The 14,600-nt window shown below is 45.7% G+C and overlaps 1 protein-coding gene across 1 annotated transcript; it reads left to right on the forward strand.

Annotated features, from left to right (window-relative positions):
* The first annotated feature begins 3,633 nt into the window (after positions 1 to 3,633).
* Positions 3,634 to 14,396, forward strand: LOC143284276 (uncharacterized). The gene is made up of 4 exons (XM_076590967.1): positions 3,634 to 3,698; positions 5,352 to 5,497; positions 10,551 to 11,887; positions 12,716 to 14,396. Exons 2-4 carry the CDS (start codon positions 5,395 to 5,397, stop codon positions 13,250 to 13,252), a joined length of 1,977 nt encoding a protein of 658 aa, XP_076447082.1. The 5' UTR covers positions 3,634 to 3,698; positions 5,352 to 5,394; the 3' UTR covers positions 13,253 to 14,396.
* Positions 14,397 to 14,600: the final 204 nt, after the last annotated feature.

A 14,600-nucleotide genomic window follows, 5' to 3' on the forward strand; every position in this document is an offset into this window, starting at 1 on the left:
ACTTCAATGCTAGAGTTGGCTCTGACTACATCTCCTGGGATGGAGTGATTGGAAAGCACGGTGTGGGCCACTGCAACCCAAATGGATTGCTTTTGCTTCAGACCTGTGCAGAGCACGAACTGCTGATAACCAACACAGTTTTCTGCCTCCCTACCCGTAACAGGACGTCATGGATGCACCCTCGCTCAAAGCATTGGCATCTCATCGATTATGTCATCGTCAGGAAAAGGGATAGGCAAGATGTACGTGTAACAAAGACCATGTGCGGCGCCGAGTGTTGGACAGACCATCGCCTTGTAGTCTCGAAGCTGAATATTCGAATCCAGCCCAAGAGACGCCCCCAAGGCCAGAAGGCTCCAAAACGGCTCGACATCGCTAAGCTGAAAAACATCACCATCAAACAGTCCTTTGTGGAGCTGCTGGAAGATCGTCTGGAATCCGCCTCTCTGGACAACCAGAATGTGGAGTCTGACTGGAGGACCCTGCGTGAGCTGATCTATAGTACAGCTTCAGAGACCCTGGGACCCATGTCCAGAAAGCACAAAGACTGGTTTGATGAAAACTGTGATGAAATCAAGCAACTTCTGGATGAGAAACGCCGTCTGCATCAAGCCTACCTGAGCAACCCAAAGTCCACATCAAAAAAGGATGTGTACGATGCCATCCGCAGGACTGTTCAGCAAAAGTTACGCCAGATGCAGGATAAGTGGCTGAGTGACAAGGCTGATGAGATCCAGGGATATGCTGACAGGCACGATATGAAGAGGTTCTATGATGCCTTAAAAGAAGTCTACGGCCCCACATCCTCGGGATCATCCCCCCTCCTCAGTGCAGATGGGAATACCTTGATCACCGAGAAGGAGAAAATTCTCGAACGCTGGGCTGAGCACTTCAACAGTGTCTTAAATCGCCCTTCCTCCATAAATGATGAAGCCATAGACCGTCTCCCACAAGTCCCCATCAACGAAGCACTGGACGATCCGCCAACACCTCTTGAGACCCAGAAAGCAATTCGCCTGCTATCCAGTGGCAAAGCACCTGGCGCAGACTCCATACCAGCAGAGGTCTACAAGGATGGAGGCACTGTGCTGACTGAGAAGCTCCATCAGCTGTACTCACTCATGTGGAAAGAAGAGACGATCCCCCAGGATTTCAAAGATGCATCTATCATTCACTTGTACAAGCGAAAGGGGAACCGGCAAGCCTGTGATAACCATCGGGGCATTTCCTTGCTCTCCATCGCTGGCAAGATACTTGCCAGGATCCTATTAAACCGCCTCACAGCACACCTTGACCAAGGTCATTTGCCTGAGAGCCAATGTGGATTCCGGAAAGAGCGCGGAACCACCGACATGGTGTTTGCTGCAAGGCAGCTGCAAGAGAAATGTCAGGAGCAAAATGCTGATCTGTTCTCCACCTATGTCGACCTCACTAAGGCCTTCGACACTGTGAGTAGAGAGGGACTGTGGAAGATCATGGCCAAGTACGGATGCCCTCGGAAATTTATTTCCTTGGTCAGTCAATTCCATGAAGGCATGCAGGCTCGAGTCCAGGACAAAGGCGAAACATCTGCTCCTTTTGCTGTCACAAATGGTGTCAAGCAAGGCTGCGTCCTGGCTCCAACGCTGTTCAGCCTCATGTTCTCTGCAATGCTTACTGATGCCTTCAGAGATGGCGATGTTGGAATCGGCCTAAAGTACCGAACAGATGGTAAGTTGTTTAACCTCAGAAGGCTTCAAGCAAAAACGAAGGTCATGACAGACATCATCAGAGACTTTTTGTTTGCTGATGATTGTGCCCTCAACGCTGGATCTGAAGCTGACATGCAACTCAGCGTTGACAAGTTTGCCACTGCCAGCAGGAACTTCGGCCTTACCATCAGCACGAGGAAAACTGAAGTTCTCCATCAGCCAGCCCCAGGGAAACCCTACATTGAGCCCAACATCACAGTCAACGGTCAGAGACTCAGTGCGGTGGAGCGGTTCACATACCTTGGCAGCACACTGTCACGAAATGCGACCATCGACGATGAAGTGAACGTCAGGATTGCAAGAGCAAGCGCAACTTTTGGTAGACTCAGTGTTAATGTCTGGAACAGAAGAGGCATTAGTCTTGAGACCAAGCTAAAGGTCTACAGAGCAGTAGTTCTCCCCACACTACTGTACGCCTGCGAAACTTGGACAGTGTACCAACGACATGCCAAGAAGCTGAACCACTTCCACACAACATGCCTCAGGAAGCTACTGAAGATCAAGTGGCAAGACAAGACCCCGGACACAGAGGTGCTCGCAAAAGCCACCCTTCCCAGCATCTTCACCATCCTGATGCAGTCCCAGCTTCGCTGGGCTGGACACGTGGCGCGCATGCCAGACCATCGGCTGCCCAAAAGGCTCTTCTATGGCGAGCTGCAACAAGGGAAGAGATCACACGGAGGTCAGAAGAAGCGCTTCAGAGATACTCTGAAAGTCTCTCTGAAAGCGTTTGATATCAACCCTGACTCATGGGAGGAATCTGCAGTGGACCGTGACAAATGGCGTGCTGCTGTGCACAAAGGCGCCAAGTTGTGCGAGGCCAACAGGACTGCTGCAGCTGTTGAGAAGAGGCAGGCCAGAAAGTCACGGGCAAACAAGCTCCCTGACAATGGTATGCCTGTCTTTGTCTGCCCCAACTGTCAGCGAACATTTCGTGCGCAGATTGGACTATTCAGCCATCTGCGCATTCACAGATAGATTCATGAGCATCCTCCCCCCCACCCCATCACCACCCTCCCCCCATCCCCCAGCTGGATGACAACGATGGTCATCATCGATCTCGATGGACACACACCACCACCATATATATATATATATATATATATATATATATATATATATATATATATATATATATATATATATATATATTCACGCATACTCACACTTTGTATACACGATATATGGAAGTGTATTTATTATACTCTTCGTGCAATATGCAGATAAAGCCACCCTCAAAGACCTCCGCTGCTGTCTATATAACCTATCCCAAGGAAGCTGGCTTCCACCGTTCCCCTTCACTTCTTTCAACCGTTCTGCATCATGTCTTCCTTGCAATTTTGTTCCTTCTAAGGAAATGTGATTTTTTAAAATTTTTATTATTAAATGGGATTCTATATTATTTTGAATTATTATCTAGAACAACGAAACGATGAACAATCATAACATATACATTCCTGGTAGCCTGAGGTAAATGTCCATCACATGACGATCAACTTTATATTCTTCCCTTCCCTCACACCCCCTTCACCCACTGCAATCATCACGCGCACTCCAGACCCCCTACCCCCATTCACCCCCCCCCCCCCCCCACCCCCCACCCACCCCCCCTACCCCCCACTGAATCCCCAGAAAAAGCCGTCCTGCCCCCTATGTGACAGAGAAGGAAGGAAAATCTGTCAACATAGACACACTGCACACGCAAACTCTGCATGCAAAGGCCTCGGTTTGCTGTTTAATCAGCTGACACGCTGGGACTGCGTATCACTTCGTGGAGTTGTCACAATAAAAGCTGGCGTCGAAGCCGCTTTGATGCAGATTTAATCGTGCGTCTCGGCCATGACAGGCCTTTTGAGGCCGTTATTTGATTGGCATTCCAGTTTCGCCTGTCAGTTGTCGGCGTGAAGCAGCTGAAATACCGAAGACAGTCGTTTGTGAAGTTGTAAGGTGAGTGTGTCATCACTGTACTTGACTTATCACCACCATTCTATAGCATGTGTGTTTGTGTGTCAGTGTAAGTGTGTGCGTGTGCGTGAGCGCACTGTGCGCATATGTGTGTTCTTGTTTCCGTATGAGTATTCTGTTGATGGGGCCAAAAACATGTTCTTGTCTTTCTTTCTTTTCTTTTCTTTCTTTCTTTTTTCTTTTGCCTCCTTTTTAAGAATTTGAATTTTAACGAAACATAGGCTGGTATTATTATTACTATTATTATTACTGGATTATTGAATCGTATTGCTCGGAGGACGTTCCATCGTTCATCATCAGTCGCTTCCTATTCAGTTGTCGGCGTGACGATGCATTTTAACAGCAAACAGACGAGGAAAAAACGACAGGAAAAAAACCCATAGCGACACGGAAAAGAATATTAAAAAAATGTCCAGGGGTGGGTTACTTGAGCAAATACAGCAGCGCTAAGTTTTCTATCGTAAGAATGTTCCTCACTCCACCGTAAATTCCATGTTCTCAGGAAAATTCTAAACCTTAAGCAAACTTAGTGCTGCAGAGATCGCCTCATGCAATCCGGCCCTGAACAAAACTTCCGAAAGGACTACTGTACCACCAGGCCCTGAACAGAACTTCCGAAAGGCGAAAGGACTATTGTACCACCAAAAGACATCGCTAACATCACCACGAGTGCAAAGTGATCCAAAGTGCAATCTGTGAAAAGTTTTCAAGAAAACACAGAAAGATGGGGCACTGAAGTAGATTATCCAGGTTTGCCCCCACCCCCACCCCCTCCCACCCTCCTGCCCTCTTCCCCAAACGTCAACCCCTCCTCCCCGTCCCCCAAATCACCAAGAAAGCCAGTGATCCTTTTTTTTTTTTTTTTAAAAAGAAAAAAAGTTTCTGACTAAAAAGTATAAACGCAAACAATTAATCTGTAGATCATGTGCAGTGAACTAAAATCAACTGATCATGAACATAAGTCTATCACATACTTTGAACGTATGCTCTCTTTTTTCCAAGCCAAAGAAAGAAAGACAGGCACAACAGGCAGACAAAGGAAAGACTGGCAAAGGGGCGTACAGAGATGGGCCCGGGGTGAAAAAGAGTGAGAAGGACAGACAAACTGTGTACTTGCCACTGCCGTGCGCGTGTGGTGAGCGCATGCAGATTCCTCGGAGACCACGTTTAAAAAGCGGTAGACGGGCGCAATAGCCGAGTGGTTAAAGCGTTGGACTTTCAATCTGAGGGTCCCGGCCGGGTTCGAATCTCGGTAACGGCGCCTGGTGGATAAAGGGTGGAGATTTTTCCGATCTCCCAGGTCAACATATGTGCAGACCTGCTTGTGCCTCAGTGAACCCCTTCGTGTGTATACGCAACCAGAAGATCAAACATGCACGTTAAACATCCTGTAATCCATGTCAGCGTTCGGCGGGTTATGGAAAAAAAGAACATACCCAGCATGCACACCCCCGAAAACGGAGTATGGCTGCCTATATGGCGGGGTAAAAACGGCCATACACGTAAAAGCCCACTCGTGTGCATACGAGTGAACGTGGGAGTTGCAGCCCACGAACGAAGAAGAAGAAGAAGAAACGGTACTGACCCTGACGTTAACAGAGCAAACTGTTGTCCTGGCAGGTGTGATTGTTGCAGGCCTGTGGAGCACTGCAGGGAAGCCACCCAGCCAGGTGTGAGGATGGGGGAGAAACGACTGTATCACTGCTCGCTGATTCTGGTTCTGGTCTTCGTCTCCTGTGCCTGTCTTCCCTTTCCGTTCCCTGGTTTGTCCTCTACAGCCGGTGAGCGGAACGTGTTGTTTTATTCTGTTGGGAGGATTCCCCCTCCCGACGCCCCACCCCACCCCACCCCACCCCACTCCTCCCTGGGGGGCCAGGGGTCTTTCAGTAGGCCTGTATATAGCATCTCCGTCTTCTGGAAATTATGTGCTCGAAATTTTCCCTTTTCTATCAGTCTCTTTGTGTCTGCCTTTACACACACAAACACACACATACACACACTCACACAAACACATAGGCCTATGTGTGTGTGTGTGTGTGTGTGTGTGTGTGTGTGTGTGTGTGTGTGTGTGTGTTTGTGTGTGTATACACTTTTGTCAGCTTTTTTGTGCCTTCTATTCCCCATTCTTTCGGTTTCAAACAAGACCTATTTCTCTGTGCGTGTGTGTGTGTGTGTGTGTGTGTGTGTGTGTGTGTGTGTGTGTGTGTGTGTGTGTGTGTCCCGCAGTCGCAGTTCAGTTTTCAGTTTCAAGGTGTCACTAAAAGGGTGCGAACTGATCCATATTCGCTTCACCTCATCCACCGTGAAAAAAAAAAATCTCGGACACATCTTTTATTGTGCTCACCTTTACTCAAACAGTCGCAGGAGAATATTTGCCAACGTGGCAATTTTATATATATTTGTATGGCTTTTTAGCATTTTTATCCTTTTTTTCACGATTTCTATTTAATCTGGGGATGATGAATTCAGTCCTCAGTAGACAGCCTAGTCATATTTACATTGAAGAGCTCGATTGTTAAAATATGTCATTCGCTGTTTTATTTTGCGGGAGATTTTTTTTCGCTTTGTGTGCGTATGTATTTCAGATGTGACCAAGTTTTGTGTTTTGCACGGTTGAGTTGGGGTTTTTTGGGTTTTTTTGTTTTTTGTTGTTGTTTTTTTTTTGGGGGGGAGGGCGTTGTTGTTGTTTGTGTGTGTGTGTGTGTGTTTCAGTTTTGCAGTGCTGATATATAAATCAACAGCGTGTATGTCAAATTGGAAGGATCGAAGGAAGGATGGTGCAGAGGGTGGGAATTATGAAAAAAAAAAGAAGAAGAAAAGGCGGGGACAATGAAAGATGTGCCCCAGATTTAATACAGGGATCTGTGAAAATAGTTGTGTCATTGCTGTCAATTTACAAAAGGGAGAGGGACATGGGGGAGGCGGGGGGGCGGGGGGCGGTGGAAATGGGGAAGGAGGGGGAGGCGGTGGAAGTGGGGAAGGAGCACGGTCTCAAAGGTTCTGCAACTAGACCCATCAGGGAACGAACGAAAGAACGATTCATGCAACTGTATGTTTATTTAAAGAGAGTACTGGTGTAAGCACACAAGTTGGTTGGTGTTTTGGGGGAGGGGGGGGGGGCTGGGGGGGGAGGGCACAGAATACTAAACAGGTTTTTAGTATTCTGTGGGGGAGGGGGCGGGGGGGGTTGTTATTGTTTTGTTGTTGTTTCTTTTACATTCTGCCCTCTGGGCAAAGAAAAAGAAAAGAAACACCAAATAGTTTCAGTTTCAGTAGCTCAAGGAGGCGTCACTGCGTTCGGACAAATCCATATACGCTACACCACATCTGCCAAGCAGATGCCTGACCAGCAGCGTAACCCAACGCGCTTAGTCAACACCAAATAAGATATTTGTACAGTGGGAAATAGTGCCGAAGCTGAACCAAGACAAGAAATGTCCAGAGAAAACAAATCCAAACATGTACAAACGAGAACGCTCACCGTGAAGGACAAGACCACACGCTCTACAGACGACCGGACAGGTGAAGTACCTTTTAAACTGCACGCAGGAAAAAAATACAAAGAAATGGGTGGCGCTGTAGTATAGCGACGCGCTCTCCATGGGGAGAGCAGCCCGAATTTCACACGGAGAATTCTGTTGTGATAAAAAGAAGTACAAATACAAATACAAATATACCATCACGGGGGACAGAGAAACCTACTTTCCATAAAAAAAAAACAAAAAAAAACCTACAATGATGAGGAAAAATTGTAATGAAGATATCAATATCACGATATCGACATAAAAAATCCGTATTCATGAAAAGCAAAACATATCAAAACCACCTACAAGCGTTTACAGATACTCACCCTCTCCATTTTAGATTTTGTACTCTTATCTTTTCCACATTCTGTTCTCTGTCTCTGTCTGTCTGTCTGTCTGTCTGTCTCTTCCTTTCTTTGTCCCCTCCTCCTTGCCCCCCACACCCCCCCTCCCCCTCCCGCCCCTCCCCTCCACCTCAACCGCCCCCTTTTCATTCGAATATACAGAAATGTCGATTTCTAATTAATAATAACAATCATCATTATGACAGAAATGATAATAATCCAAATGATAATAATAATATCCTTTATTTTCAGTCTAATATCATCTTAGATGAACAGACTATAAGTAAATAAACGAACGTGTTTACAGACGGGTGCAGCTACTATCATTCTTGCACATTTTTGACAAGATATGTTCTTGGTTCCACAACCCACCGAAATGTGTGCAAACACAACATATATGCTCTCTCTCTCTCTCTCTCTCTCTCTCTCTCTCTCTCTCATCTTTCATTCTCCTTTTAGTTTCAGTTTCAGTAGCTCAAGGAGGCGTCACTGCGTTCGGACAAATCCATATACGCTACACCACATCTGCCAAGCAGATGCCTGACCAGCAGCGTAACCCAACGCGCTTAGTCAAACCTTGAGAAAAAAAAGGTGAATGAATAATAGATAAATACATTAAAAAAAACTACTACCACTACTAATAATATGTATAAGGCGCAAAAACTTGATGAAGTCAACAATAAGCGTACATAAATAAGTAAATAAATAAATAAAGAACGATGTAAGGCAATTGCGGGTCTTTAATCAACTTTCCACATAGAATTAAAATTGAGTGTCTTATGTGAAGTTATTGACGAGTGTGCGTTTGTCAAGTCAAGATTTTATTTCATGATGGTAAATTGAATAGGCAACAATTGCTTTTTTACGTGTGTGTGTGTGTGTGTGTGCGTGCGTGCGTGCGTGCGCGTGTGTGTGTGTGTGTGTGTGCGTGTGTGCCTCTGTGTGTTCGTGTGAATTAATCAGTTTCTTTCACGAAAATACGGGGGGGGGGGGGGGGGGGGGGAGTAAATTTCAGAAAACAAGAAGAAAGAATACTGAAGGAAGAGAGAAAGTGAAGGAGGGGTAAATCATTGAAAACCGACGGAAAGAAAGAAAGCAAGGAAGACAAAAAGGAAAGAAATAAAAAACATGATAGAAGACCACCAAAAAGAATAGAAAGAAAGGGAAGAATGAAACGGGAAAGGCGTGGAATGGAGAAGAGGGGGGAAGAGGGGGAGAGGTGGGGGCGAGGGAGAAGAACGTTTGGTTGGAATCCATCCGACCAGTCCTGGGTTTCAAGTCAGCTCTAGCCGGTTGAGTTTAATTAATTAATTAATTAATTAACCAGACAGAGTCACGCGATGCAATGCAGCCAACCCACTCAGAGCTCTGTCAATGCGTCACACGCAACAACAACATGTCAAGACACCAATCACGACAGACCCCCAGACCCCCTCAAAAAAAAAAGTATTCTACTGATTGTGTTAACTCTTTTATCACGACATGTTTCTCTGTGCCATGCCAAGACAAGGCGTATTCATTTTCAGGAAACCCCGCGGGGGCACCTGAAAATGCTAGGTATTTCATGTAACTTATACAGATAAGAATAACATCTGGTATTGTGCTTACTTATAATCGTTTATAATGGCCACACTAACAGTTTGGTTAAGACATACACAAAACATACATTTTGAGGAGGAAAAGAAAAGAAGAAAAAAAAAGTAACATACAAGAGACACTGTGATGTGTAAGTAGTGAAAATCGGGCTGCTCTTGCTACAGTGCTGTGCAAACCTTCTTCTTCTTCTGCCTGCAAGTGCATTTGATTCACTATATATCAAACTGGATTTTATTTTTTGCCAGGAATAACCTTTTTGATGCCGTGGGTTCTTTTACTTGCGCCAAGTGCATGCCACACTCAAAATCTCGGTTTATCGTCTCATCTCGTGAATGACTAGCGTCCAGAACACTACTTAAGGTCTAGATGAGGGGGAGAAAATATTGATTGATTGATATGGATACGTATATAGCACCTATCCGCGGTCAGAGACCAAGGTCTCAGCGTTTTACAGACACAGGGTCATTTACACAACAGGCTGCCTACCTAGGCATTGCCGTGTGGGATTCGATCCTGTATGCTCAAGTTCTCTCGCTGCCAAGGCCGACACGTTATCACGAGGCCACCACACCAAAAGGCAGCCACACTACAGAAAACGTAATCAGAAAGTGCCGCTGATGTGGTCCACTGCGCCTCTATAAACAAAACCCTCAAATGAATTACGTCATTGCATTAATCAAGTCGATGATAAAGAAAATGATAACAATGCATATATTATAGGTAAAGAATGCTTTTGAAATGTTCAAATTTCCTGTAAGCCCCCAACCACCACCCTCCCACCCACGTCCCCCACCCCCACCCCTCCCCCACCCCCTCCAGCCCCAACCTTCACCCTCCTCATTGTCCACCCTACCACCATTCGAAAAACAAAATTCAGCACTCAGTATTAAGAAGCATATCGGAGATGCACACACACACACACACACACACACACACACACACACACACACACACACATGCGCACGTGTGTATGCTCACGTGGATCATTCATACCTCACTGCAAGCAGAACAAGTCGTGCTTTGAGAAATAGTAAACAAAAATATTGGTGCCATCTGACAGTGTGACTGGCTTGCCTACACTTCTACCACAATGTGAAGCCCCAATGCCAACCTTTCTCACGTCATCCCAGATACGCCTACACTTCTTTCGCAATGTGAAGCCCCAATGCCAACCTCTGGTAGTTCATCTCAGATTTGCACAGACTTGACTTCTGTCATAATGTGAAGCCCCAGTGGCAGCCTTTCACTTCACCCCAGACTTGCCCAGACTTCTGTCATTAACGTAACCCCCAATGACTTCCTCTCACTTCATCTCAGACTTGCCCAGATTTTTAGCATCAATGTGAAGCCTCATTACCAACCTTTCTCAGGTCCAGTTTTAAAAGCCAACGGTGATTCCAGTGGCACTGTGGTTCACGTGACACAATACCTCCTCACATTCCTGGCCCCTGGCGTGCCCCCACTTACCTCCCCTGACTATGTGTGGCCCCGCCTCATACTGACCAACCCCAGCAAAGGCAGCGCCGTGGAGATCACGCTGGAACCGGAATATGCCACGCTGTCTCTGCCACCTGGACGCACGCAGAGACTGCTCTTCAACAGGTCAGCTGTCGTGCCCAACGGATCCATGAAGCAGGCAAGTCGTGTTGGCCTTCTGGTGACGGCAAGGCACAGGGATGCCACCGGAGTGCTTGTTCATGGCGAAGTGTATGCATACACTCTCCCTGCCACAGCAGCGTTCACTGTGTCTCCAGTCACCTCTCTGGGCACCGAGTACACGATTGTGACGTACTGCCAACAGTTTCACTGTGTTGTGGGTATCGTGGCACAACAAAGGTCCACTGTCACGGTCAAGTTGAGGTTACGTCCATCCAGCAGTGCTCTCATCTACAATGATAGCATATACTTTGATGGGGATGTGATAGAGGAAGAACTGGACAAGTTGGAGGTGATGCAGATTCTGTGTGAGAAATGTGACATGTCAGGCAGTGTGGTGAATTCCTCCTTCCCTGTGGCCGTGCTGTCGGGGGGAGATTACACGACGGTGGACAAATTCCGTTCATCTGTCATGGATTCACTGGTGGAGTACATCCCCCCAATACACGCCCTAGGAACGAGTTATGTGATTGCCAAAGACTTCGAAGCGTCATATAAAGTGAAAATTGTTGCGCCTTATGATAACACTGTCTTCATCATACCTGTGTTCGGGAAATGCTATGCAACACAGAGCGCCGGAAATACATTACTACTATCACTAGATACAGGAAACAGCTCAACAGTCTTAAATTCCTCCCATCCTGTACTGGTGACCATTCTGATTACTGATAATCTGAAAAAATCCACAGATGCTAGGATGACGGTACTGCTACCCATGTCACAATGGGGTACATCTGAACAAGTTGTGCAGCTATTAGTCACTGACGATAACTACCTTTTCCTTGTAGCTGATTTCGCAAACCTCGTTGAAGGGTGTATCTGGTTCGGCAACAAACCACTCAACCTAACTGATAACGAGGACACGATCTCCAGTGTGTGTGGAATGCCTGCACTGAGGTTGGTGCGAGTTCTTTTGAACCAGTCTATAATCAATGAAGAGCTGACCTGCATTTCAAACTGCACGTGCTGCAAGCCGTTTAGCGGGTACTTGCAGGGTTACTACAACTCGAAGATGGGCTGGTCCATGCCACTCGGAACCTTCACGTCACAGGTCAGTATTATCTCATAGGTACAGGAAGATGATCATTAAATACACGTGTAATTTCTTTCTTTTTTTTTACATCTCTCTTCCTGTAACATAGACATAATTATGATCATCCATGTATATGTGTAAGTGCTTGAGCAAAAAGGTTGCATGTGTAAGCACTTAAGCAAAAGGGTTACTTATGGAGATAAACCCATTTGCTGGAGAGTTCTTGTCAATGTAAAGCTGGTATCAACTGTATGTGCTATACATGACTGAAGTACACACACAGATAGTCACAACATACCTAAAAAAATAATCTTTGGAAGACTTACAAGCACTTTCTATCAATCATATTTATACTTGTGGCTGACATTTAAGATTATGTGTGTGCTATATGAATAAGCAAGTATCTCATAAACAGATACAGCTAAGTGTGTAGTAGTAGTAGTAGTAGTAGTAGTAGTAGTAGTAGTAGTCTTTCTGCTCAGTGATATTAGACGAACAAAAATAAGAGAGGAAGAGGGTGGGGAAGGGAGAGTGAAAAAAAGGAAGGAAGGGTGCTACAATGTGTGTGGGCGTGTATCAGTGCATGTGTGTGCGTGCATGTACGCGTATGTCTGTGTACGTGCACATGAGCATCATGTGTGTGTTGGCATCAATGTGTGTGTGAGTACATGAAAGTGTGTGAGTGCAGGTGTGCACATGGAGAAAGTGTTTACAATATAAGAAGGAAAACATGGAGCATGAGCAAAATGATTTATAATATCAACAAGAAGAACAACAAACTAACTTCAAACAGCCATAACACATGTCCAGTAATAGGTTCTGTATGTGTGTGCTGTCTTTTCCCAGGACCCCGGAAATTCCACGTCTCATTTAGGTATCATTGATTCCTGCCTTGGGTCAGTGTCAAACGTCACGTCAGTTATTCCTTATGACACTACAGCTGCCAGCAGTTCACTGACTTTTTCAGACATCATCACAACCTCCAACCAAATGAAACACACTACCCTGAAGCCCACTACCCAGAAACCCACCACCCTCCTACTGGATTGGACTTCTCAGAATCCATCCTCCGAGACCGTCACGCAAGCATGGAATACCACTCCCACCCCAGCAAAGTTCCTATGTTCCTGTAGGTGTAGCTCTTCACACACGCCAGCAGTCAGCACCAAAGAACCAGCCCTTTCAGTTCTGGTTGAAACGTCGCGCCAGCGGAACCGGAAGCAGAGTGCGGTAGACGAGCGGATGTCAGCCAGGATGATGGGAAGTGTAGGGGTGGTAATCCTGGTCATCGTCGGTCTCCTCATCGTCTGCTCCGACGTGGTCACTGTGTTTGGGATGAACAACGTCAAATGTCGATCTCATCAAGTTGATCCCCATGACTAAAAATTCCAGCGTCAGTATCGTGGCAACAAGTACGGCGTTTTGTTGTCGCAAAGCAAATCTCCAACAGGTTCAGCAAACGCATTATCAAAATGAATAAGTACGGGCTTCACTGTTAGAAAAAACAACAACAAAGCATAATATTATGAGTTCTGACTGGCACGTCATTCAATACAGCGTCAGCCTTTCCGTTGTTGTGTTTGCGGAGCGGTCATTTTAACACAACTAAAAGCGTCATTTTCATCAAGTCAGCTTTATTGTCTTCAAATAGAAATTCACACGTGATCGGGTTGCTCATGCTGACAATACAAATACACTTCTGTCACTATCACTCTCATTTATTTGTCATCTCCTTTTCCTGCCTGTCTGTAACTACTAGTCCAGTTTTACGTGTGCAGTCCCGTTGAAGTGTTAACTTCAGTGTTCTGCCTGCAGCCTAGAGGCAGTGAGGGTTTACGGGCGCCATGTGCCCATTGTGTTGTGGGATTTGCTGTGATGTCTTTACTTTTCTTTTGCATGCTGTATGAAGTCTCTTCTGTTCTTGTAAACTGAAGGACATTAACTGATCACTTTTATTCAGCACAATGGCTGGTGCACCATGCACTGTTTGGCATGTCGAACTTCATGAGGAATTCGTGGTGAAAATCTTGCTGACTGGGTGATACTTAACCAGCACCATGCACTGTTTGGCATGTCGATCTTCATGAGGAATTCGTGGTGAAAATCTTGCTGACTGGGTGATACTTAACCAGCACCATGCACTGTTTGGCATGTCGATCTTCATGAGGAATTCGTGGTGAAAATCTTGCTGACTGGGTGATACTTAACCACAGTGTGACGTGGGAACGGCATGGACAGGATTTAACTGCTGAATGTCTGTATTATTGTGAAGACTATTATATTGATAAGACATTGTGCAATTTTGTCCCTTTTCAGACATTCGTGGTTCACCACGCAGTTTTCAGGCAGAACAGTTAAGCAGTGTTTTTAAAGGCCTGTCACTGCTGTGACGTGGAGTTGTAAATGATTGAAAAGACCCAAGTTTGAGCTTTTCCGGTCATGTGATGTGACTGAATCTATCCTCAACACTCAGACTGACCATTCATGCACCACCTTGTTGCGTTTATTTCTCATTTATTTCTCTTGGGTGAAATAATGAAACCACCAAGCCTGTCCGCTTTCATCCTCTTCTCAGCTACAATGATTATTCATATCACCCTGTACAGTTATGTTTTTTTCTTCAGAGCACCTTCACCCCTCTAGTCTAGTAATGAGTATCACATAGTTTCACACGCACCTTTTTACTAAACTCCGTCAGAAAGAAAATAAATCATGAAATAAAAGAATAACG

Source organism: Babylonia areolata, chromosome 7 (genome assembly GCF_041734735.1).
Source record: "Babylonia areolata isolate BAREFJ2019XMU chromosome 7, ASM4173473v1, whole genome shotgun sequence".
Taxonomy (NCBI): domain Eukaryota; kingdom Metazoa; phylum Mollusca; class Gastropoda; order Neogastropoda; family Buccinidae; genus Babylonia; species Babylonia areolata.

Excerpts from the sequence above, each read along its gene's own strand:
- LOC143284276 (XM_076590967.1), top strand. The coding sequence starts at position 5,395 with ATGGGGGAGAAACGACTGTATCACTGCTCGCTGATTCTGGTTCTGGTC. Across the intron at positions 5,498-10,550 it reads TGGTTTGTCCTCTACAGCCG|GTCCAGTTTTAAAAGCCAAC; the intron begins GTGAGCGGAACG and ends AACCTTTCTCAG. Across the intron at positions 11,888-12,715 it reads TCGGAACCTTCACGTCACAG|GACCCCGGAAATTCCACGTC; the intron begins GTCAGTATTATC and ends GTCTTTTCCCAG.